Source organism: Delphinus delphis, chromosome 3 (assembly GCF_949987515.2).
Source record: "Delphinus delphis chromosome 3, mDelDel1.2, whole genome shotgun sequence".
In the NCBI taxonomy this organism is placed as follows: domain Eukaryota; kingdom Metazoa; phylum Chordata; class Mammalia; order Artiodactyla; family Delphinidae; genus Delphinus; species Delphinus delphis.
This window is the reverse complement of record NC_082685.1, coordinates 54179875-54203037: the sequence shown is the minus strand read 5'-3', so window position 1 is coordinate 54203037 and position 23163 is coordinate 54179875. Positions and strand designations below refer to the sequence as shown.

The 23163-nt window shown below is 47.0% G+C and overlaps 1 protein-coding gene across 3 annotated transcripts in view; it reads left to right on the top strand.

The window, feature by feature from the left end:
* Window positions 1-23163, top strand: part of ARHGAP26 (Rho GTPase activating protein 26) — a 478823-nt gene that overhangs the window by 25652 nt on the left and 430008 nt on the right. Inside the window, exon 1 of one of the 3 annotated variants that reach the window (XM_060008624.1) lies at window positions 17859-17884. The exons of the other annotated variants lie outside the window; for them this stretch is intronic. Within the exon in view, the coding sequence (XP_059864607.1) occupies window positions 17875-17884 (10 nt within the window). The 5' untranslated portion in view covers window positions 17859-17874. Of the gene's footprint in view, window positions 1-17858; window positions 17885-23163 lie in introns of those variants that run through there. 3 annotated transcript variants of the gene reach the window in all.

Below are 23163 nucleotides of genomic sequence, written 5' to 3'. Positions count from 1 at the left end.
TGTTTTGCAGTTGGGGAAAAGCTGGGACACATAATGATTAAGAGACTTATTTTAGGCGTCACAGAAAAGCAGTGACTGAGCCAACAAGTATCTTTATAATTAGATAGCATTGTAATCTACAAAATTGATGAATGTTGCAAGTGGCTTCCTTCATTTTTCAAGTGGGTAGCAAGGTGAATAGTTGTGTGAGTGTCTCTCAGAGGTGACTGACTCATAGGTATTTCTGGAATCTCTGGCAGAGGCTTGGATTCTGTTTAGGTGATAACTGGATCCTCTGAGGGTAGATAAAGGATGCTTCATTGTGTCATAGCTGTTGTCGCCCTACGTGGTTGCTATATGTGTAGATTTAGCAAAGTCAAGAAGCAGATACATGCCAATTTGCTCTCCTGGCTAGTTTAGGAAGAGTTCTTTCACAGCAAGCCTCGTCTGTGATTCCAGTTTACTTAAGCTTTAAGGGAGGTATTGGGTTTTGCAACTTCGTTACAGACTGTTTTTTTAAAATTTATTTTATTTTATTTTAAATTTTTTTTTATTTTTTGCGGTATGCGGGCCTCTCACTGTTGTGGCCTCTCCCGCTGTGGAGCACAGGCTCCGGACGCGCAGGCCCAGCGGCCATGGCTCATGGGCCCAGCCGCTCCGCATGTGGGATCCTCCCGGACGGGGGCATGAACCCGTGTCCCCTGCATCGGCAGGTGGACTCTCAACCACTGCGCCACCAGGGAAGCCCTACAGACTGTGTTTAAAAGCTGGGTTTAAAAATACAAGACATCAGTGGTATAATGGATGATCTCCAAAGACTAATTCCCAGGCTGCGTTGGAACAGTGCTTCTCAACCTTCAATGCTCATCCAAGTCGCCTGGGGACCTTGTTAAAATCAGGTTCTGATATAGGGCTTGGAACTCTGTATTTCTCACAAGCTCCCAGTTGATGTTGATGCTGTCAAGTCGCAAGGGAAAGACCTGGATCTCCCTTCACCTGAACTTTCTTCCTTTCCTCTCTTCCCCAGCCTTCCTCCTTGGTGTCTCAGACACTTGTCTCCATTTTGTGGCTGCTAGTATTTGCCACCAGGACTCATTGTTTAGCTTGTGACTACCTCGGTAGCCAGAATGGTCTTTGCAAAGTAAAAATCTGATCATGTCACCTTACTGTTTAAATCCCTTTAGCGGCCCCCAGTGCACCCCCGTATCCTGGTCTGGCCCATTTGCCTTTCCAGTTTCATCTTGTACCATCTTTGCATTTTCCAGCTGCGAGGTGCCTTTTCTGACCCCTTTGATGCTCACGTGACTCCCATCACAGGGCCTTGGCACACACAGTTCCCTCTGATGCTGCCCTTCTCTGCCTCCTTTCCCCTAACTACTACTCCTTCAAATCTCAGCTCAAGTGCTACTTCCTCTGGAAGCTGCCCCAGGCCTCCCTGTTCAGTGACCTTCTGCCTTGGCCTCTTAGGCCATTGCCAGGCCCCTTTGGTCTCTGCCTGGGGTCAGCAGCAAGGAAGCGGGGGGTTTGGCTGGGGCCTAGCTGGATATTATGTTCCAATAGTCCAGTCAGTTCAAGCATCGTGCATCATTTTAGGAAGTTGTAGATTGCCCAAGAGCTGCTTTTCAAAAACACTCTGCCTGGGTGGTAATGGCGAAAGTGTTCTTCGTAGTGTGAAGGAGGAAGAGGAGGAGCACAGAGTTTCCACTAGGAACCAAGTCATGTCATCTTAAGCTGGCTTTCAGGGCTGTTGTTTGTGTGCACGCACTCGGTGAAATCGTCCTGTGTCCCCCTTTCTGCTCCCATACTTCTCCTTTTTCTGTTGTTCTTGCAGTTTTATAATTGCAGAAACTATATCCCAAAGAGAGCAATTGCCTAGCTCAGGGCTGTAGGACATAAGGCTGAGCTGAGAGAAGAATCCAGTTGGGATTGCTCCTGGGCCTCTTCACCTGCTGTGCTGTGCTGCTCTGCATGGGGGGTGGGGGTGTCTCCTTAAAGCCCAGCAGCCCTTTGGCAGCTTCCTGGGCATGCACACAGCCCTGCTGAGGTGAGGCTCTTCCTTCCCAGCTGGAATGCCTTGAAGGGGTACCTGGAATGTGTTCTGCAGCAAACCTACCAAACCTCAGTAATGTGCTCACCTTTCCTGCTGTGTCACAATTCTAACAGTAGTGAATACTATCATGAGTAACAACAGTGGGTTTCTTTTTTTGAGGTAAGATCTATAATTTATTATCCCATTAAAATTTTTTTTTATTTGTGTACAATTTTTAAAGGTTACTTTCCATTTACAGTTATTGTAAAAGTTTGGCTATATTCCCTGTGTTGTATGATACATCCTTGAGCCTATCTTACATCCAATAGTTTGTACCTCCTACTCCCCCTCCCCCCCCATTGCCACCCCCCACTGGTAGCCACTGGTTTGTTCTCTATATCTGTGAGTCTGCTTCTTTTTTGTTCTATGCACTAGTTTGTTGTATTTTTTTTTTTTTTTTTTGTGGTACGCGGGCCTCTCACTGCTGTGGCCTCTCCCGTTGCGGAGCACAGGCTCCGGACGCGCAGGTTCAGCGGCCATGGCCCATGGGCCCAGCCGCTCCTCGGCATGTGGGATCCTCCCGGACGGGGGCACTAACCCGTGTCCCCTGCATCGGCAGGTGGACTCTCAACCACTGCGCCACCAGGGAAGCCCTGTTGTATTTTTAAGATTCCACATGTAAGTGATATCATTCAGTATTTATCTTTTTCTGTCTGACTTATTTCACTTAGGCTAATGCCCTCCAACTTCTTCCATGTTGCTGCAAATGGCAAAATTTCGTTCTTTTTTATGGCTGAGTAGTATTTCATTGTATATGTTTACCACATCTTCTTTATCCATTCATCTGTTGATAGACAGCAACTATGGGTTTTTTTAAAAAAAATATTTATTTATGGCCGCGTTGGGTCTTCATTGCTGTGCGCAGGCTTTCTCTAGTTGCGGCAAGTGGGGGCTGCTCTTCCTTGCAGTGCGTGGGCTTCATTGTGGTGGCTACTCTTGTTGGGGAGCACGGGCTGTAGGCGTGCAGGCTTCAGTAGTTGTGACACACAGGCTTCAGTAGTTGTGGCACACAGGCTCAGTAGTTGTGGCACATGGGCTTAGTTGCTCCACGGCATGTGGAATCTTCCCAGACCAGGGCTTGATCCCGGGTCCCCTGCATTGGCAGGCAGATTCTTAACCACTGCGCCACCAGGGAAGCCCACTATGGGTTTTCTTAGAGGCATATTTTAATGTGTTCCCCCTTTCCCCTTTGGAGATTTGTCCTCTGTATTTTGGATCCTTCTCGTAACTTTTTACGACTTAGACTGAAGGGTGCACTTAGCTTCTAAGCTCCATGAGGACAGGGTCTGGGGCTGTATCCTCAGTTGTCTGCACAGTGACTGGCAAATAATAGCCTCTCCACAAATGGTCATAAGGAGAAACTTATTAATTTGCAATATGGTGAGACTCCCAACCTCATCTGTCCCCCACTGACCTGATCTTTCAGCAGCCCTAGCAGTGATGCTTTGAGGCGGAGAGTATTCGTACCTGTGAATTCCTGCACAGGCTTTGTTCTGCCAGCTGTAGGGAATGACACGAGCCACAGGAGCATCGTTGTAATTGGCTTCACGGCTGCTTATTGTCCTGCTTGACTCACTGGCCTGATGCAGTGGGACGCACAGTATTAAATGAAATGGCTGATCCACTGGGGCAAATCTAGAGGTGGTACCTTGTTATCTTCCTCGTATCCTTGAATGCGAGCTCTGAGAGGAGCCGTACTTATCTTGCCTTTGTCTGGCATGGTGAACCAGAGAGCACTGGCTGCAGAATAAATAACTATAAAAAACCCAGACTAAGTGGATGAATGATGAATACATTTGTCCTAACTTAAATGTTGGGGTGCAGAGCTGGGGAGGACGATAGAGACACACAGCTTACTCACGTCTGTTCTTTATGACTCATCGGAGTACCCCCACTCCCCGGCCCTTTATTTTGGGCTTCTCTTCCATTGAACTACCTTCAGAAGGCCAAGCTCTTTTTCTCTTTTTCTGTCTAATCCCATTATTTGTGCTTCATTAATAGACCTGCTTGTGGTGGTAGTGCAGTGATTTCCTGACTTTCTGCAGCTCTTCTTGGGAACCCAGCAGCGTGTTTCCAGTGCTCACGTGTGCTTGGAACCTCCTAGTCATGTGGTGTCTGTCTGCTGGAAGGTCTTGGCATCAGGGTGAGAGGAAAGCAGGGGTCGAGATGATGAGCCAGGCTTATTTCTTGTTCCAGTCTAAGCAAGTGTCTAGGGAGTTCCCTGGTGGTCCAGTGGTTAGGATTTGGCACTTTCACTGTGGGGGCCTGGGTTCAACCCCTGGTTGGGAAACTGAGATCCCACAACCCGCGTGGCGTGGCCAAAATGAAATTAAGAAAAAAAAAAAAAGCAAGTGTCCAGACCTCCCCATCCTGTGAGGAACATCAGGGCACAGACAGGCTCCAGATGGAATGTGTGTGTTTGTATGTATGGTTCAGTCATCAGCTCACTGTAGGTGCTGTTTCCTGTGCTTGAGGCACCTTTAATTGTGTGGTGGTTGGTTGGGGCCCAGGGCTGATTGCTTTTTCTTTGTTTTTAAAATTGTTTCGACATGGCTTTAATTCACTTCTTTGGTCTTGAGCTGGGGAATTTCCGCAGGAACCTCTGAATCGTGTCTTCCACACCATACAGTTCTACCTCCTGTCATCTCTAAGCTAACATCCATGCTCCTAGTGCTGTGCTGGGGAATAGTGACAGTCCTAACTAATATGTATCGATGACGCCCTGCGTGGCAGACTTCTGTAAATCCTGTACACGCTCTCGGTGAATCCTCAAAACAACCTTAGAAGGTAGTGATGCTATCACCCTTGCCACCATCTCCATTTCATAGGTGAGGAAAGCCATGAGATCCACATGGAAAGATACTAGATGCCCTTTTTTGATAAAAACAAACAAAAGGAAACAAACTAAGCATCCTTTGAGAAAAAGGAATGGGTATCTTGCCTGAATCACAGGCATATTTTCTAGGCTGCCTGCTAAGGTGTGAGATTTAGTAGAGGCTTTTTTTCCCCCCTTTTTCTTTTTTAGAATTGTTACCAAGGAGATATATTGCCTCCAAAAGGCAAATATGATGAAGAAATCCCCCCCGCTTTTGTCTACTCCCGTGTTTGAAGAATGTCACCATACCCAACTGTTTTCCTTATAGGGAATAAGGATGAAAAGGCCTTGTCCTGAACTCTGGTGGTTAGAGTATAGCCCACACGTCTCAGGGAAACACTGCATTCTTTAAAAATGATTTAAATCCATGCCATTCATGCTCATCTGTAATGCCAGCCATTGGTTAGAGTATCCATATAAGCTGTGGCCTTCAGTCTGGTGAGACTAGAGTGGGCGTGGGTCAGATTCAGTAACCTTGGAGAAAGTGGATAAAAACTGGACTGAAAAGAAGAACGTCATAGAGGATCTGTTCCCTCTTAAACCCCTGGCAGCTCTAGAGACTGTGAGCCTTGGGATGAGAAAAACTGTTCTGTGGTAACTTCTGTAAGAATGAGGCCTTTGTTTACAATGAATGTCCAGGGAATTTTCTTTTTTTTAAATGTTATTTATTTATTTATTTATGGCTGCTACTCTTCGTTGTGGTGCACGGGCTTCTCATTGAGGTGGCTTCTGTTGTTGCGGAGCATGAGCTGTAGGCGCGTGGGCTCAGTAGTTGTGGCACTTGGGCTCAGTAGTTGTGGCACACGGGCTCAGTAGTTGTGGCTCGCGTGCTCAGCAGTTGTGGCACGCGTGCTCAGTAGTTGTGGCACATGGGCTTAGTTGCTCTGTGGCATGTGGGATCTTCCCGGACCAGGGCTCAAACCCATGTCCCCTGCATCAGCAGGAAGATTCTCAACCACTGCACCACCAGGAAAGTCCCCAGGGAATTTTCTTTTTTACAGTAATGGCTACAATTTTCTCAATTGTAGCCCAGCTCTATGATCACTGGTGATGATGGAGATAAATGGATGTGTTGAGTTGACATTTTTCAAATTTCATTTTGATTCTAGTCTTATTTTCAGAGCATCCTTTAACAGAGTTGTATCCAGTCAGAAGGACTTAACTCGTTTAAGGTTTGGTCACCTTTTTGTTTTTTCTGTCCTTAATTTTAGTGGAAAGGCTCATTAGAAGTGAAATTGCTGAGATCTGGCGGTAGAATGGCAGAGAGGAAAAGCAATTATAATCATCAACTGAACTGGCTCTAGAGTGTTTTGTGCATTGAAGTTTCTCAGTTTTATTGATAGAGAAGTAGATATTGGATGAACATTTTTTAACAGCTTTTATTGAGATATAATTCACTTACCAGAGCATTGGAAATGTGGAATTAGCTCAGGGACACCTGATAGATTGTAGGCTGAGTCTGGGACTCTGGTGAGAGGCCTTGAGACTTAATAATTTTTAGGTTCAAATTGAGAGACCCAAACTGGGGTTTGATTCTATCTCCCCTAAGCCTCAGTTTCCTCACCTGTAAGATAGAGATAATAGTACATGCTCCTCCCTCATAGGGCTAATTTGAGGATTCAGTGAGCTAATAGTGCATATAAAGTGCTTAGCAAAGTACTGGTTACAGCCTCAGTAAACGGTGGCTTGTATAGACCCCTTAATCCAGCTTCATACAGAGATTCTCACTAAATTTGGGAACCTTATCTTTCTGGCCTAAATAGTTTTTCTGTGGTTAAAGAACAATTAATTGAATTGAAGATGCATTCTCCTGTGTCAGAGAAATAAAGTAGTTCTGTGGTACCAATTTAATCTAGAGTTACCAGATGAAATACAGGATACCCAGTTAAACTGGAATTTCAGATAAACAATGAAAATTTTGTAATGTCGGGTCAGTCCCTAATATTTGCCGTTTACCTTAAATTTAACTGGTTGGGGCTTCCCTCGTGGCGCAGTGGTTGAGAGTCCGCCTGCCGATGCAGGGGACACGGGTTCGTGCCCCGGTCCAGGAAGATCCCACATGCTGCGGAGCGGCTGGGCTTGTGAGCCATGGCCACTGGGCCTGCGTGTCTGGAGCCTGTGCTCCGCGGCGGGAGAGGCCACAACAGTGAGAGGCCCGCGTACCGCAAAAAAAAAAAAAACGAAAAAAACTTAACTGGTTGTCTTGTATTTTTATTTGTGAAATCTGGCAACCCTAATTTAATCCCACTGTTTCCCCTGTTTGGAGTCATTGTCTAACTTTATGATTACTACAAATGAGTTGAGGAATTTTGAATAGGATGTAGGGATAGAATTTTATTTGCTTCTCCCCTGCAGCCACCATCCTTTGTTGTTGCCAGTAGAAACCCATCATCCACTAAAACGCTCGTTGCATAGCAGCCGGACGTCTTTATTGAGAAATAAGCCAGAAGGAAATCTCTCTGATGGCATTTCCTCTACTGCATGGTATTGCTGAGCTTGTGGTGAGGAGGATGTTGGGAATGGAATCGCAAGAGTCCTGCAGCGATGTTTGCAGTTCACCTCGGAGGAGTTGGGGGTCCGCAGGCAGGGACTCTGGTGGCATCCAGGAAGCTGTGTTCTCAGGCTTCAGGAGCCATTTGGAAGCTTTCCCTGGGCAGGACTCCAGCAATGAGCATCCTTTGTCTGCAGGTCTAGGGAACACACGAATACAAAGAATCCCAGTCCTTGGGAACTGAGGAATATATAGTTTCATAGAGAGATAGGATCAGCACGTACCAATAATTGCTGTAATTTACCGAGCACTTCCTTGGTGACTTTGCCTCAACACTGGTAGGTGCTTTCCATGCATTGTCCCAGTAATCCTCACGGCTTCCCTAGGAGCAAGGTCCTATGATTATCCCCATTTTTCTGCCAGAGGAAATTGAAGCTTCGAAAATGGGATGGAGCCCGGAGCCACACATAGGTTGGTCTGACTTTTAAATGCCTCTGTTCTCTTGTCTCCTACATCAAAAATAGCATGTATAGGTTGAATCACATGAAATTACCAATATTCTACCAACCATTTTTGACCTACAAAAATGACAATTTCATATAGTTCAACCTAATCCAAAGATTTAGATGATATAGGTACACACATATACATACACACGTACGCACACATATATGTAACACAATTCATTGTTATATAACTATTACACATAACTTGCTGAGGCTGACAGGAGTGAATGAAGTATGTGGTTCAGGTTACTAGAGAGGGCTTCTGGGAAATTAGTTTTCATTTGTTCATTCATTCACGCATCCACTCACTCAGTGGCTCCCTCACCAAATAGAAACTCACTGAATTCTGCCAAACATCATATTAAGCATAGAATTGAGCAGAGACTTTTTTTTCTATTATTATGAAAAATGTCACTCTTGCCCATTTGTAGTCAATCCTGCTCTCATTTGTAGGCAACCACTGATCTGTTTTCTGTATGCTGGTCTTTTCTGGACATTTCATAGAAATGGAGTCATATATATACAATATGCGGTCTTTGTGTCTGGTTTCTTTCACCTACCACACAATTTTCAGGTTCATCTGTTGTAGCATGTATCACTAGTTCGTTCCGTTGTACAGATGGACACATTTTGTTTTTCCATTCACCAGTTCATAGATATTTGGATCATTTCTGTTGTTTGGCTATTATGTCTATTGGTACTGTGAACATCCTCTACTTTGTGTGGCTTTGTTTTCATTTCTCTTAGGTAGGTAACTAGGAATGGAATTGCTGGGTCATATAGTACATTTCTCCTTGAGCAGATTTTTGAGGAAGGAGAGTAAAGAATGGGTTTACACGAAGGCTCAAAAGTGAAAATGAGGTTTGGATTAGCCAGCAACGCAATGATGACTTGGAGTAAAATGCCAGAACTCAGAAAGGTGAGCTGGACAGATTTTAAATTAGGACAGTTAGGAAGGGCAGCTGGAGTTAGCCAGAAAGATCCTGATGTCCACGGAGGCTAATGCTGCTTCTCTTTTCATATTTGGCGGAGTGGGCAAAACGCTTCTCTTTCCATTGCTGTTTTTGGACACAGGTATTGGAATACATTTTATAGTCTTCCCACAGTTGATAGTCCTTTACAGGAAAGTAGCAATGTCTCCTTCTGGAGCGTCAGTTCTCAAATGCCGAGTCCCACAGTTTTTGCTGAGAAAAATACAGACAATATAACGGGTTTTTCACAAAGCTAAATTTATATAATGTGTCTTATTCTGAGAATGCATCTCTCCTATTATTTTGGAATAGTTAAGACTGTTCTTTTTATATTCAGTGATAGTGATAAATTTTTTTCTTAATGGTTGTGCTTGGAATCGTAAAATTGGCACCCAAATGCGCGCGTGTGTGTGCGTGCACGTGCACGTGTGCTTCGGTATTTAGTTTAAGTTGGTGGTTGAATCTGGGAACAACTTTTCCAAAGAAGGTTTTGGCAAAGAGGTGGTTGGCATCCATGGTGGCCCTTGTGTTTTGCCTCCTTCCTGATTTTCTTATGTAATTGTGGGCATCTGGAGTGATGCCTGGGTGAGACCAAAATAGAAGATTAGAGAAACCAAGAAAGGACTCTCCCAAGCACGTCACCCCCTTCCTTCCTTCGCCATCTGACTCTGTAAATATATGCAGTGGATGGGCTCATGCCGTCTTCAGTCTCTTTGGTAGTGTGAGGAAGCCAGGCTAAGCTCAGGATGGATTTCTCAGGCATGTTTGGGGCTACCCGACATTTGATTCTCTTCAGGGTAGGCGGTTGTTTTCTTTGCATCTTCTGCTGAGGCTGGAGGCTCTGTAGAAGCAGAACTGTGGTGAGAGCTGTGGGACAGAATAGCAGCCCTGGGTCCTGAGGGGGAGGGGCGCCCCCAGTCTTGCTCTCCAGTATCTACACTCTAGCCTGGGGTCAAGCAGTAGAATTTTTCTGTAACATGATCCTTAAGTACACATAGCCATTTTTTCCAATTAATCACAAAAGTGTCGGTTTGAGGCATGAAATTAACAAGAATGCAATGCATGGAGCCCAGCACAGTGCTAATGAGTGCGCTCAGGCATGGTGTAATTTGACCCTAGCAACAATTGTGTTAGAGAGGTGTGTTTATTCCTTTTTTGTGTGAAGCAACTTCCGGTCAGGAATGCTTAGTAACTTGTTCATCTAACTTGCCACTGCATGAGAGATGAAGAGCCGGGATTCAAACCCAGCCTGTTCTCTTAAAAACCCAGGCCCCTCTGTTCAGCCGTTTCTACCTCAAATCTCATTTCCAGAGGCCCAGCACTTTGGTCCCCCTTCACTGTGGAGGTCTCGTGTGTGAAAAGTTTGCTGAGGTTGGCTGCCGTGGGCCATACTTAGCAAGTTCTCCCTGCGGCAGCCCACACAGCTCCGGTGTGTCTGACATACCCTGTTTGCTGCCCCTCTGTCTACAGATGGCTCTATTGATTCAGCCTTGGGAAGTCTTTACCCTGGCTGCCCTCCTCACCCCTTTTGTTGATACATCCCCTGAACGTTCAAGTTCACACCCGAGGTGCAACCCTGGCTCCTGGGGCTGAGGATAGGATGTGAGCGCCTGCCCCGGTGCTCATGGCTGTCTGCGGGACAGAGGGTTCTGCTGGGCCATGTGCAAGTGGCTCCCCCCTTGCCTGCCCTTGGGAGCCAGGGGCTTCTTATCCGCTGTCTTCATGCAGTTCTTATAGGCCACGGTTTAAATGCTTTGCCATTTCCTGCGTTTAGAAAATGAGAAATTGCAAAGTTCTATCCATTTCTCTTCTAGTTTCCAGTTTAAGAATTCTGTATTTTAGGTGAACACTGGACTGAACAACAGCGTTGAATCTCTTTTCTGCTTGTTACACTTCAGCCATAGTGAGGTGGTGGAATCCCATCCATCTAACTGGTATCAAATTTTGCTTAGTGGTTCTTAAATAATTTCTCCCTTCCCTTCCCTTCCCTTTCTTCCCCCTCCCAATTTAACATTTGCCTTGGTTTTTACGCTCAACAGCCTGTGAGATGTGGCTGATGGTACTAACTTTTGGTAAAACGGAGTGACCAAGGCATGCAGTCGTTGAGTTGTGCAGGGTCTGGCTAGAACGGGACTTCGAAATTAGGTCTTTTGATGGCTAGATCAGCTGCTTTCCTTGTCACCACTTTGTGGGACAGACTGGCCATTGACAGTGAGGTCCGAGGACTGGGCAGAAAGGGAGGCCCTTCTTAGCCGGTGGTTACAAGCTGCTTAGAGCATGGTCCATCTGTTTGGGACCAGGGTTGGGCCCCAAAATGGACCAACCAGCCCCACGAAGACAGGAAAGCTCTTCTATCACTGCAGAGGGTACCCTGGCCCCTATTGGCTTCTGGAGGTTTCTGCCGCAGGAAAGGGTTGCTGCACAGCTTTTCTTACCGTGGACGAATTAGAACATATGTTTTAACCATATATAGAACATTACTTATTAAGCTTGTGTCCTTGTACTTGTCTAATTCCCTGGCCCTTCGCCCGGCAGATAGTTGCCCCTTTTATAAGATAAGTGCCTGTATGACCGGGTGTTCTGATTTTAAGTCATGAGCTTTGACTTTTATCAGAAATTTACAATTTGCTTTTCAGAGGACTTAGTTGAGTGCAATTGCATGACGTGGCAGTGTTAAATTTTGTAATGTAGAAACGTTCAAGTGAAACTCTATAAAATATGCACTTTCAGTGTCCTTTCTGAATGGTCTTATTTGTGTGTTTCATCAGTCTGTGTTAGACATTTTTATAACTCAAGTAATCTACGTTCATTGTAAAATGATTAGAAAATGCAGATAAGCAAAGAGAGAAAGAGGAAAAGGAAAGGAAAAAAATTATATTCTCTAAATAAAAGTCCCTTGAGAGAAGCCAGGATGTGAAGGACTTTGAACTTTTCAGAAGGAGGAGTCAAGTCTGTTGGTACAAGTCATTATCATTATCAGTCTCAGAATTGCTCTTCTCTTCCTTGGTCCAGAGATCAAGACACAAGTTGGGAGTGTCTAAGCATGTCCTGGAGAAAGTCAAAGTTGCATTCGGTTTGCTGCGTTCTGCTATAAGCCCAGTTGGTTCAGGGGTCAAAGGTCCTGCTGTTAATCTACCACCTGCTGTGGGTGGCTGTGAAAAGGGAAAAGTAGCCCTTTGGGGTCTCCTGTTTATACAGATGCTAGTTCTCAAGCAGAAAGGGAGAAAATAATCTTACATTCATACATACTTCTTCACTTACTCCTTCCAGCACTGCTGGGGCCATCCATCCATCCATCCATCTGTTCACTCACTCATTCACTCCTTGACTGATTGATTCATAATACGTGTTTACCGTGCGCCTCCTGAGCACCAGTCACTGATTACGTTTGACTTTGGAGTCAGACAAGCCCCTGCTCTTGTGGAGCTCATGTTGGATTAGAGCAGGTGGTTGGTACCGTTGCTTCCCTTTCAGCTTTTCCTTACATGGCCTTGAAGGCATTCTTCTCTCCCAGGAACTGGCCCGACTCCTAGGTTCCGTCCTGGAGCTTAGCTTGTCCTCCCACCCACAGCCAACCTGAAACTTGATTATCCCCAACAGGGAAGGTGAGGAGGAGAAGGCTGCATGTGGCTGGCAGAATTCTTCTCAAAATGGGACTTTACTTTTGTTTGGGAGGAGCAGGGGGGCAGATCACAGAGGGAGGGGCTCCTGGCTTTATCAGAGAGAGAAGGCCTCATTGTGTGTTGTTGTTGGAACAGGTCCCAGAGACCTCAGTATGAGTCTTTGGACAGGGCTGAGCTCAGCTACCATGCAATAAAATAATAGCCGAAAGAATCGGTGTGGAATTCAGGATGGTATCAAAAGGAGCTCTGTGTTACAGCTCTCCCCAAGCAGAGGGCAGGGCTTTAGCCCCAGCTCAAGCCCTGTTGTTAACTTCATAATATCTTAATGAACATGCCTTTTGTGTTTGTGTCTGTGCTCTCTCTCTCTCTCTTTTTCTGTCTTTGTCTCTCTCAATCTCTCTGTCACTGTCTGTGTCTCTCATGTGTAGTCATTTATTAAGAAATTTTGAAGGAAATTCAAAAATTTAGTCTCTGGAAATTCTCTTCCTTTTGAGCTGTGGCATGTCTGGGTGGACACGTGAGGGGCAGGGATGGGAACATTTGACACAGAGAACTTAGAAAGTTTCAGGAAACCGCAGTTCCCAAACTTCAGTCACTCGCGTACTTCCATGATGATTTTCTGTCACATAACGCAGCACCTATTGTTTACCTCATGTGTTTACATAAATGGGAGTACTGTTCTTTTTGAAAGGCCTCTCTTTGTTTGAAAAGGGTATTTTATAATTTGGCCATAAATAAAGTACCAGTATACTTTGGTCAATATAGAAAGTAACCTCAGAGATCAATATATCAGCTCTAATGTGTATTTATGTGCCATGTAAGATGATTTTGTACACTGCGAAGTTGGATGCTCACCGTACTTCGGGAAGTTCTGTCGTAGATGGTACCAGCTCTATTGAACATATTCCTGGTGAGTCAGATGAATCAATCTCTCTCCTTCCAGTCACTTTCCCTCCAGCTCCCCGTTCCACGCTCAGGTGAGTTACTGGATATGACACAAGTTGGTATGTGAGGCCTCAGGGAGTGTCACAGGTATGAGGGAAGGGCACGTTCTTGGCTGCCCCTCTTTCCGATCATCTATGGGCCCTGGCCCCTTGGTTGACTTTGCTGTGTACTCTGGGTGCAGAGTACCATTGCCTGTGCTAAGGAGCAGAAGGTGTAGACGCTGAAAAGCGCAGTGGACCAAGCTGTCTTCACACCAGGTGATTTCCCCAGCTCTTTAGCGAGCTTTCTCCATCGTGTGTGGCAGAGCAGAAGCTGAGAGTGTGGGATCTGGCACCAACAGCATGGGTTCAAATCCCGGGCCTGCTCCTTCTGTGACATTGACCTGTAACCTCTGTTTTCATTAATTCACCTAATAAATACTGTGTGCCTGCTATGTCCCAGCCACTGTTCTAGGCACTAGGAATATACTAGTGAACAAAATAGAGAAAAAACTCAGGCTTTCGCAGAGGTTATATTCTGGTCTTATTTTCATGTGTTGAATGGGGGTGGTAATGATAGTTCTCCCTCCTATGGTTGTTGTGAGGTTTCAGTGAGCCGGTGTGGGAAGTGTGCTTACACAGTGCCTGGCTCAGCGATTGCCTCGTAAATGCCAGCTGTTTTGTTATGGTACTTAGGTGCCCAGCATCGTACCAGGCTTTGAGCCCATTGAGCCCACCCCTGCCTGCCTTTGCTTCCGCAGCGCCCAACGGAAATATTCTCTCCTTATTTCTTGGCCTTTAAGTAATTCTCGAAGCCCCAGAGCCTCTGGGAAACTTGCATGGCTTGGAGCCTCCTCACCTAATCATAGGACTCTGAGAACTCCTGGCACCCCCTGAAATAAGCTTACTCATCACCTCACTGCCGTGAAGAGTTGACGTTCTCATTCCCTGGATGACGTCTTTTGCCCTTTTGTTAAGGCTCCCTCTCTCCTGCTTTTCCCCCAGAGCCTCCTCCTCTCTTCCTGTAGTAGGAGGGTTGTTTGGGCAGAAATCCTCCCCCTGCAGTGTGCTGTAAGGAACTGTTTAACACAATTCTTTATTATTGCATATGGGAAAAACTCCCCATAGCATGTTTGGGCTAAAACCGAGGTATTGGAGCTGGGCCTTGGCACCTGTCCGTGAAGGGGTGTGACTGCATTTGAATTCCATTCATTTCCAGAAGGAAAAATTCTACTTACCGCCTTTGTAATTAACTACGCAAACATAAATGGTTTTGTCCTGGGCTCCCAGTCCCAATGACAAAAGTCTCCATTGACTCAAGCACTCAGTACCTGTCTGATCATGACTTTTGTGCCCAGATGCCCTGCTGTATGTGCCCAGTGTCTGACTGCTTCAGAGGGGAAACCAGTCTGCCTGTGCCCTGCCAAGAGTGGGTGATGGGGAGTGACTTGGAGTTTGGGGTGACTCGAATAGTGTGCATATATAGTTTGCTGGGGCTGCCATAACCCAGTACCACAGACCGGGTGGTTTAAACCACAGAAATTAATTTTCTCACAGTTCCAGAGGTTCGGTGCCTGAGATCAAGGTCGGCGGGGTTGGTTTCTTCTGAGGCCTCTTTCCTTGGCTTGTAGATGGCCGTCTTTTCTCTGTGTCTTCACACGGTCTGCCCTCTGTCATTGTCTAAATCCTAGTATCTTCTTATAAGGAAACAGTCGTATTGGATTAGGGCCACCCATATGACCTCATTTTACCTGTATCACCTCTTTAAAGGCCCTCTCTCCAAATATAGTCACACTTTGAGATCCTAGGGGTTAGGACTTCAACATATGGATTTTGAGGGGGGTGGGGGACACACTTCAGCCCATAACAGTGTGGTTCAGGAATGCAGGTCTAAAATGCACTCCTATCACCTAGGCCTTTACGTGCTCAGATGGGTCTTTGAGGGTGTGAGGGGGGATCATAAAGCCAGCCAGCTTCAGGCTTGGGCGTTGGCTCTTTGGGGGCCACCATTACTGATTTAATGAGATCTTGCTGGTGTCTTACTTAGGCCACCACCACCCTCCTCAGGAGGATCAGCCAGGCCTCAAGTAGGTGGACAGTTTTACCCACAACAGGTCGGTAAACTTTGATCATTTACCCTGTGTCCTGGCTACTTCAGACAGGATTTGAGAGAGAGGAGTAGAAATAGATTGGGGAAGGATTTGTTGACAGGGAAAGCATGATATTGTCCTTCATAGACAAGACTCAGAACTTGTCAAGAGTTGGGAAAACCATGGCAAGAGCTTTCCAGTAATCTGAAACCCCGTCTCCTTCCGGTTAGATGTACTGTAAACAGCGACTGCCTACGAGAGGGGTTTGGAGTCTGTTGACTTTGGCTGAGATGTGGCCTGAGAAGATTCATCCGTTTCCAATTCCTGTTCTCTCAGGATATTAAGTATTGCAATGAACTGGAAAACTTTTCCTTATTAAAATTGGAGGAAGAGTTGGGGTGTTTTGAGGGAGACCTAGAACAGGAAGGGAGCTGACACTAGAAGTTTCATTGCATTCCTTCAGAAATTATTTCATCTTGTTTGCAATGTCCGTGTTTAGTAGCTTAAATATGGGGGGAGGTAAAAAAATAAATACAATTCCAGGGCTTCCCTGGTGGCGTAGTGGTTGAGAGTCTGCCTGCCGATGCAGGGGACACGGGTTCGTGCCCCGGTCCGGGAAGATCCCACGTGCCGTGGAGCGGCTGGGCCTGTGAGCCATGGCCTCTGAGCCTGCGCGTCCGGAGCCTGTGCTCCACAACGGGAGAGGCCACAACAGTGAGAGACCCGCGTACCGCAAAAAAAAAAACAAAAAACAAAACAACAAAAAAAAAACAATTCCAGAAGTGCTGACATTATAGCTGGCTTGTGAGGCAGTGTAGCATGGTGGTTAAGGGTAAAGCTCTGGCATCCCACTGATCCTGGCTGTACCGTTCATCACCTTTGTGACCTTGGACCAGTTATAAATCTCTCTGAGCTTCAGTTTCCTTCTCTGTAAAATGGAGGTGACATTAGTACCTGCTTCATGGGATGTTGTGAAGTCAAATGAGAGAATGCAGGTAACACTCTTAGTTAATGCTCAACAGTTGTTAGCCAGTGGTTAGCCTCTGTTCTTATTATTGATGCAGGGTGATTCACAGGCTGTTTATTTTCCCAGTCCGGTGGCCAGCTTCATTCTGTTACTTACAGACTTATATGATTTTTATCAGGTTTCAGCCTTGCTTGCTTTTCCATTCCTAGCTAGGAGAACTTTCTTTAATCTTTTTCTGGGAACAGCGCTCATGCTTAAGGAGGAAATTTCTTTCAAATGGGAAAGAAACATATATATATATTTCTTTAGTGTTCTGCTATAGAGCTAAGGTTGGTTGCTTTTACTGACAAAAAATGTATGCTATAGTATGAGTGTGTTTCGTGTTTGGTAATTGCAAACATTGTTGCTTTTGTTGTGGTCATCCATTTACAATGCTTGGTGTCAGTTTATTTATCTCTTGTAAAAATAAAATACAGTGTGTGTGTGTGAAAAAAAAAGTATGCTAATTAGGTGTAGGTCATGTATTCATATTCACTCCATGCATTTACTGAGATGCCCCAGTCACAGTGCATCCTTCTCCTGTTTCCTTAACATTGTCCAATTGCAGTGGCCTGCCATTCTTACCCACCACAGGGCCTTTGCATACGCCACCACCGAAACCTGGAGCACTTTTGCCACTTCCCCTTCTCACCACTCCTCCTTCAGACTCATCCCAGCCTCACTCCCCTGGCTGGCCTTCCTGGCTCCCTGTGCTTCTGTAGGACCCTGGTTCTTGCCTACTGCAGCATAGAGCCATGCTGACTGCACACTCATCTGGGTAAGCACTGGTTAAAGTTTGTCTCTTCACTAATTGGGAAGCCCGTGAGGGTGGGAACCATGTCTTTTTTGGTTCACCATCATATACCGAACACCCTGTAGCACCTTGGGACATAGTAGATACTGGGTAAATACGTGTTGAATGAATGAATGGATATTGTTTTGGTGAAAAGAGCTGTGTTAGGTATGGTGGGGACTGCAGAGATAATCCTGTTCAGTCCCTGCTCCTAAGGCACGTCCAGTCTCATAGAGGAGAAGGCAATTCAGTAGTGCCGTCGGAGGAGTACATGAGGGACTCCTGAGTTCACAGGAGGACACGGTCATTCTCCACAGGGGAATAAGCAAATGCACCTTCCAGGAGGTGCCATGCCTGCACCAGGCCGAGGAGAAAGAGGAGGTGAGTCTGAAGAAGTGGGAGAAAAAGGCACACTGGATGGAGGGAACTGTGTGCTGAGGCTTGGAAAGCACAGCCTGGCTTCAGGGACAGGAGTCACATGGCTTGGCTGGAGCCCAGCAGGCTGGCGGGGGAGCAGTGAGCAGCAGTATGTTGGAAGGTATGTGAAAGCCAGTTTGTGGCAGGCCTCCAGGGCCAGGCAAGGCACTTGGGGTTGGCATGGAGGAAAAGGGGAGGTGCCGTAGAAGGTCCTGGTGACGTGGGTGCTGTGCTTTAAGAAGACAGTGTCTAGTACGGGGTGCCTACAGGCAAGTCTGTGGTGGGGAGGCCAAGTGGGAGACACTCGGAGTGTCCTTTTTTTTTTTTTCATGGGGATATGAAAGTGTTTTACTGTACCAGGATTTCCCAAATCTGTGCTCAGCACACACCAGTGAGGATTGCACATCATTGGGGAGGGCAGATGGGGTGGTGCTCAGGACCTGGACAGAGACAGGGACAGAGCCCTTGGACCCACTGTTCACACAGCTTCACATTGGGAAGGGTCAGGGGAGAAGGAACAGGCGGGGTCGGGTGTAGCCCAGCTGTGGGTTTTGGAGAAAGATTGCATAAACTGTGTTCTTTTTTTTTTTCACTTTGCCCTGGGCAACCAGGGTGCCTGCCCAGCACTTGGACAGTGAGATGAGAGAGAACGCTGACGGGGCGGATCACTGATTAGCCGCCAGAGACAGAGGCGATGGTGGGAGGCTGTAATGATTTTTAGCTGTAGGAGCGTGGAGAACACCCAGCACGGTGCCTGGCAAGTGCTGGAAGTTCAGTAAATGCTAGTTCTCTTCCCTGTGCCAGAAATAAGGAACTCAGGCAGAGAAACAGGTAGGAGGGGAGGGAGCAAGATGGAGGTGCCAGCACAGCGCTCAGGTGACGAAGCTCAGCAGGTGGCTGGAAAAGCAGGAGTGGAGTTGGCCGGAGAGAGAGGTGCGTGCCACCTTCGCAGAGTTATTGCTGTAGCTAAGGGAGGTAGAAGGGGTGTCTTAGTGCGTCTGGGCTTCTATGACAAAGCACCACAGACTGGGTGGTTCATAAACAACAGAGGTTGATCTCTTATAGTTTTGGAGGCTGGAAGTCCAAGATGAGAGTGCCGGCATGGTCTGGTTCTTGGGAGGGCCCTCTTCTGGGCTGCAGCCTGTCGACTTCCCATTGTATCCTTACTTGGCAGAGAGCAGAGGGAAGGAGCAAGTGCTCTTGTGACTCTTTAGGGCACTAATCCCATCATGGGGCTCCACCCTCATGACCTCATCTAATCCTAATTACGTCCTGAAGGCCCCACCTCCTAAAACCATCACGTTGGGGAATAGGGTTTCAATATGTGAATTTTGGCAAGGATGCAAACATTCAGTCTATAGTAAGGGGTTTGGGCAGCACTTGGGGGACCATCTCCCTCTGAGGGTAAGAGAAGGAAGCAGGGAGCCGAGTGAGGAAGACCCAGAGATACAACAGGTGGGACCCTGAGGGGATGGTGCCTTGAAAGCCTTGGTTTATAAGATGGGTTTTCCTGTTGTCTACATGATGAAGACTAAGAGGACCTTAGGCGGTCTATGGGTGGCATTGGATCTTGGGTCGGCCGCCATTTCAGCCAGCATCTTTGTTACTCAGGTTCCCTGACCATAGACTGCAACCCCAAATCCCTGCGGCCATCCAGTAAGTGCCCGCCTCTTGTAAGCTGGTGAGGACAGTTTGGTGGGACTTCAGTCCTTGGCTCAGTGCCTTGCCCAGAACAGTCATATCATCCAGCCTTGTCAAATCGCACTGTTCATTCCTCCCGCAAAGGTGGTGAGAAGTGGATGCGTCAGCACTGTTTTCATAGGAAAACTTGCTGCACAAACATTGAAAAGTTCAGGTGCCTTATTTAAAATTCCTGACCACACTTGAGATCTACTTGGAGTTTGGGGAACCTGTCACCTGAACTGTGACAGGTTAGCTGTCCGCTCTGGGTTTCAGGTTTTAGGAATGAGATATGAATAACAGGGGTATCAGAGCAGGCTCTGGGGTCATGATTGAGGTTCTGCTTTCCCTCCCTTAGCATGTCATCCAGTCCCAAGCCCGGGAGTATGATTTTTGTTCCAGTATTTGTTAGGAGCTCTGATAGCATGGCTCTTGGACAGGTTTGCTTAGATCTGCCTGACCTGGGAGTGTATCTTCCTTTCCACCCCATGTGGGACCACAGAGGAGATGCCAGGTACCAGTTACTGTTTAAAAAAAAAAAAAATCGGGCTTCCCTGGTGGCACAGTGGTTGAGAGTCCGCCTGCCAATGCAGGGGACGCGGGTTCGTGCCCCGGTCCGGGAAGATCCCACATGCCGCAGAGCGGCTGGGTCAGTGAGCCACGGCCACTGGGCCTGCGCGTCCGGAGCCTGTGCTCCGTGATGGGAGAGGCCACAACAGTGAGAGGCCCGCCTACCGCAAAAAAATAAAATAAAATAAAATAAAATAAATGAGTCCTTTAAAAAAAAAAAAAATCACTCTAGTTTAACCCTGTGTCTGTGATCTGGACCCAAGCCAGTCTCCACTGGGCCTTGTTTGGGCCAGCCAAACCACACCCCAGCCAGGTGGCACCCCTCTCCCGGCTTCTTACCTTTGCACACCCTTATGTACTTGGTGCTGCGCCCACAGGTGTGGTACTGCTGGCTGGGGTCGGGGACTGGCACAGGAGGCAGGGCTGCTGGAGGGAAGACCCTTTGGTGGCTGCACCTTCTGCTGTCACTCAGACACGAGCTCTGCATGGGGTCTCTGTGCTGGCCTTTAGTATTGTTTCATAAAGCAACGTAGCGTGATGGGTAAGAGCTCAGACTCTGGAGCTTTATCACCTTGGCAAGCGCTCAACTTTTCTGAGTCTGTTTCCTCATGTATAAAGTTGGGAACATAACATTACCACCTTCCTTGGGCTCTTGGGAAGAATAAATGAGATCGTAATTGTAAAGAGCCCGGCTCATATGCCAACACTCAGTAAATGCCAGCTGTTGTTTGTCATCTTTCTTATGCTTTGCCACCTTCAGCTTGTGAACCTCTCACTTGGAATGATGTGGAGGGGACCCCCACAAGAATCCCCCTTCCGTGTCCCTGTGATAGGGTTCCAGCCTCACCCTTTCTCTGGGTGTGTCTGGAAGGATGCCCGCCCTGGCTCCAGCTCCTGGCTGTTGGCCCCTGGCCTTTCTTCCCCTCCACCTGGTCATCTGAGCCGGGGCTGTGCAGCACAAGGAGTCTTAGTTTAGCGGTGATTGGGTTGCAAGGAGCAGCTGCCTGCTCAAACCAACTGAAGCCGAGAGGAGAAATTTATTGCTGGGATGCTGGCATGTCCCATGGACCCTGAGGGCAGGAAGTGCAGCTGGCTGGGAACCAGGAATTGGGAAGTCTGGAGCTGGGTTGCGTGTACTTTCTTTCTGGAGCTGCTGCTGACTCCTCTCACTTGCCTCCACAGACCAGCTTTCTCCGCTCAGTGTGTGCACGAGGGAGAAAGAGGCCGCCCCAGCCCAGTTCTGAAACACTCCCCAGTTTGAATGCTCAGCATCAATGAACAGGCTCCTCTGTGCCCTAATTACAGATTCCCCAAACAGAAGCAGGTTGGCCCTGCTGGCTCAGATGCCCACCTCTGTCCCTGCAGTGAGGAGGCAGGGCTGGAGATGGTATGGGCGTGTCTCACCTCATTGATGGGGGCAGGCCGGTCACAGAAAGGGCATGTGGACAGGTCAGTGTGTCGTATCTCCTGGCCTTCTGGCAGGAAGGAATGCCCTCTCTCCCAGAGCTGGCTGTGCCGGGCATACGCAGACTGAGGCTGTGAGGTCGTCTGGGGTTTGCCAGGATAGACAGCCCCTCACGCCACAAGCCACGAGTGCCTCATAAAATCCCCCAGTGGGTCCGTATCTCTGGATGACACTAAAGTGTTTCCCGAAGAGGGGTCGAACTTATGTCACTTAGGTAACGTGGGAGATGGTTTTAGGATATGCAGTGACAATTTTTTTGATATTGATAATTATATATTTTACTTGGAAAACTTACAGCTAAGGATCAAACCCACAATTTCACAGCTATTACACATAAAATTTCCTTTCAGAATACATGTAAGTAAAAATGAGTTTATTTAAAAAATTTAAACAAGTATGGATTTGGAAAAAGAAAGTGAAGGTAGTATGTGAATGACTATTGTTGGGAAACAGTGATCGGTGATGTTATAGACAAGGAGTTTTTACCTGTGAGGCCAAGGGAAGACTTCAGAAGGTCTGTGAATCCCTTGAAGTTGTAGGCAAAATTTTGGGTGTATTTATTTGTCTGCCTTTTTTCCTGGGGGGTAGGTCTTAGCTTGGTTTAAAATTTTAGTGTGAGTTGGAACTTTCTGGGGGTGATTTATTAAAAACTGGAGTTTCCTTCCCCAGAAATCTTGATGTAGCAGTTGTAGTGGAACCCAGGAATGTGTATTTTCATAAGCATTTAGGTGACCAAAGCTGGTGATTCTTGGACCTTGCACTGAGGAACACTGGAGCTTAAAGAGCTCCCGGAGACCCCAAAGTTGAGTACCCAATTCTTACCCACCCCAATGTCCTTAGGATTGTTGTGCAAACTAGTAAAACTTGCTTTTTTTTTTTTTTTTTTTTTGCGGTACGCGGGCCTCTCACTGCTGTGGCCTCTCCCGTTGCGGAGCACAGGCTCCGGACACGCAGGCTCAGCGGCCATGGCCCACGGGCCCAGCCGCTCCGCGGCACGTGGGATCCTCCTGGACCAGGGCACGAACCCGCGCCCCCTGCATCGGCAGGCGGACTCTTAACCACTGCGCCACCAGGGAAGCCCAAACTAGTAAAACTTTCTTGTTAAGAGTTTCTGAGGTCTGTGGACAAAAGGTTGCTGGATAAATTAACATCACAAATTATTAAGGGTTTCTTACCATTGTGGCTCTTTTTTTTTCTTTTTTTTTTTCTGAACAGCCATTTCGTGTTTGGGTTTGGCCTGGTTAGTTCAAGATGCTAATAAAAACTAAGGCTCGTATTGAACGATGCCAGCCTGGAGCTGGAGGCTTTGGATATGATCTTGATTACGGTGGTAGAGAGACACAATGCCTGGCCACAGTGGTTGTTAAAAGACAATCACAGTGTATTTTACCACAATAAAAAAAAGAAGCAGAAAAGACAGCCACAGGGTTTGTGACTGGCCGCAGCAGCCACCAGCATGGTTCTCTCATGGCTGTTGTGTATCTGTGCAGTGGCAGGACAGTGGGAGCTGGCCTTTGCCCCCCAAGGTGCAGCATAGCATTTAAGTTCTTCCATTTAGAAAAGAAAGAACTCTTTCCTTGGGAATGGGTCTTGATCTCTGCAAGTTCATAAAGGGCGTAATAATCAAAACATAATAATAAGGAAACATTTTTAAAGCACTTGCAGTGTGCCAGGCATATCCTGTA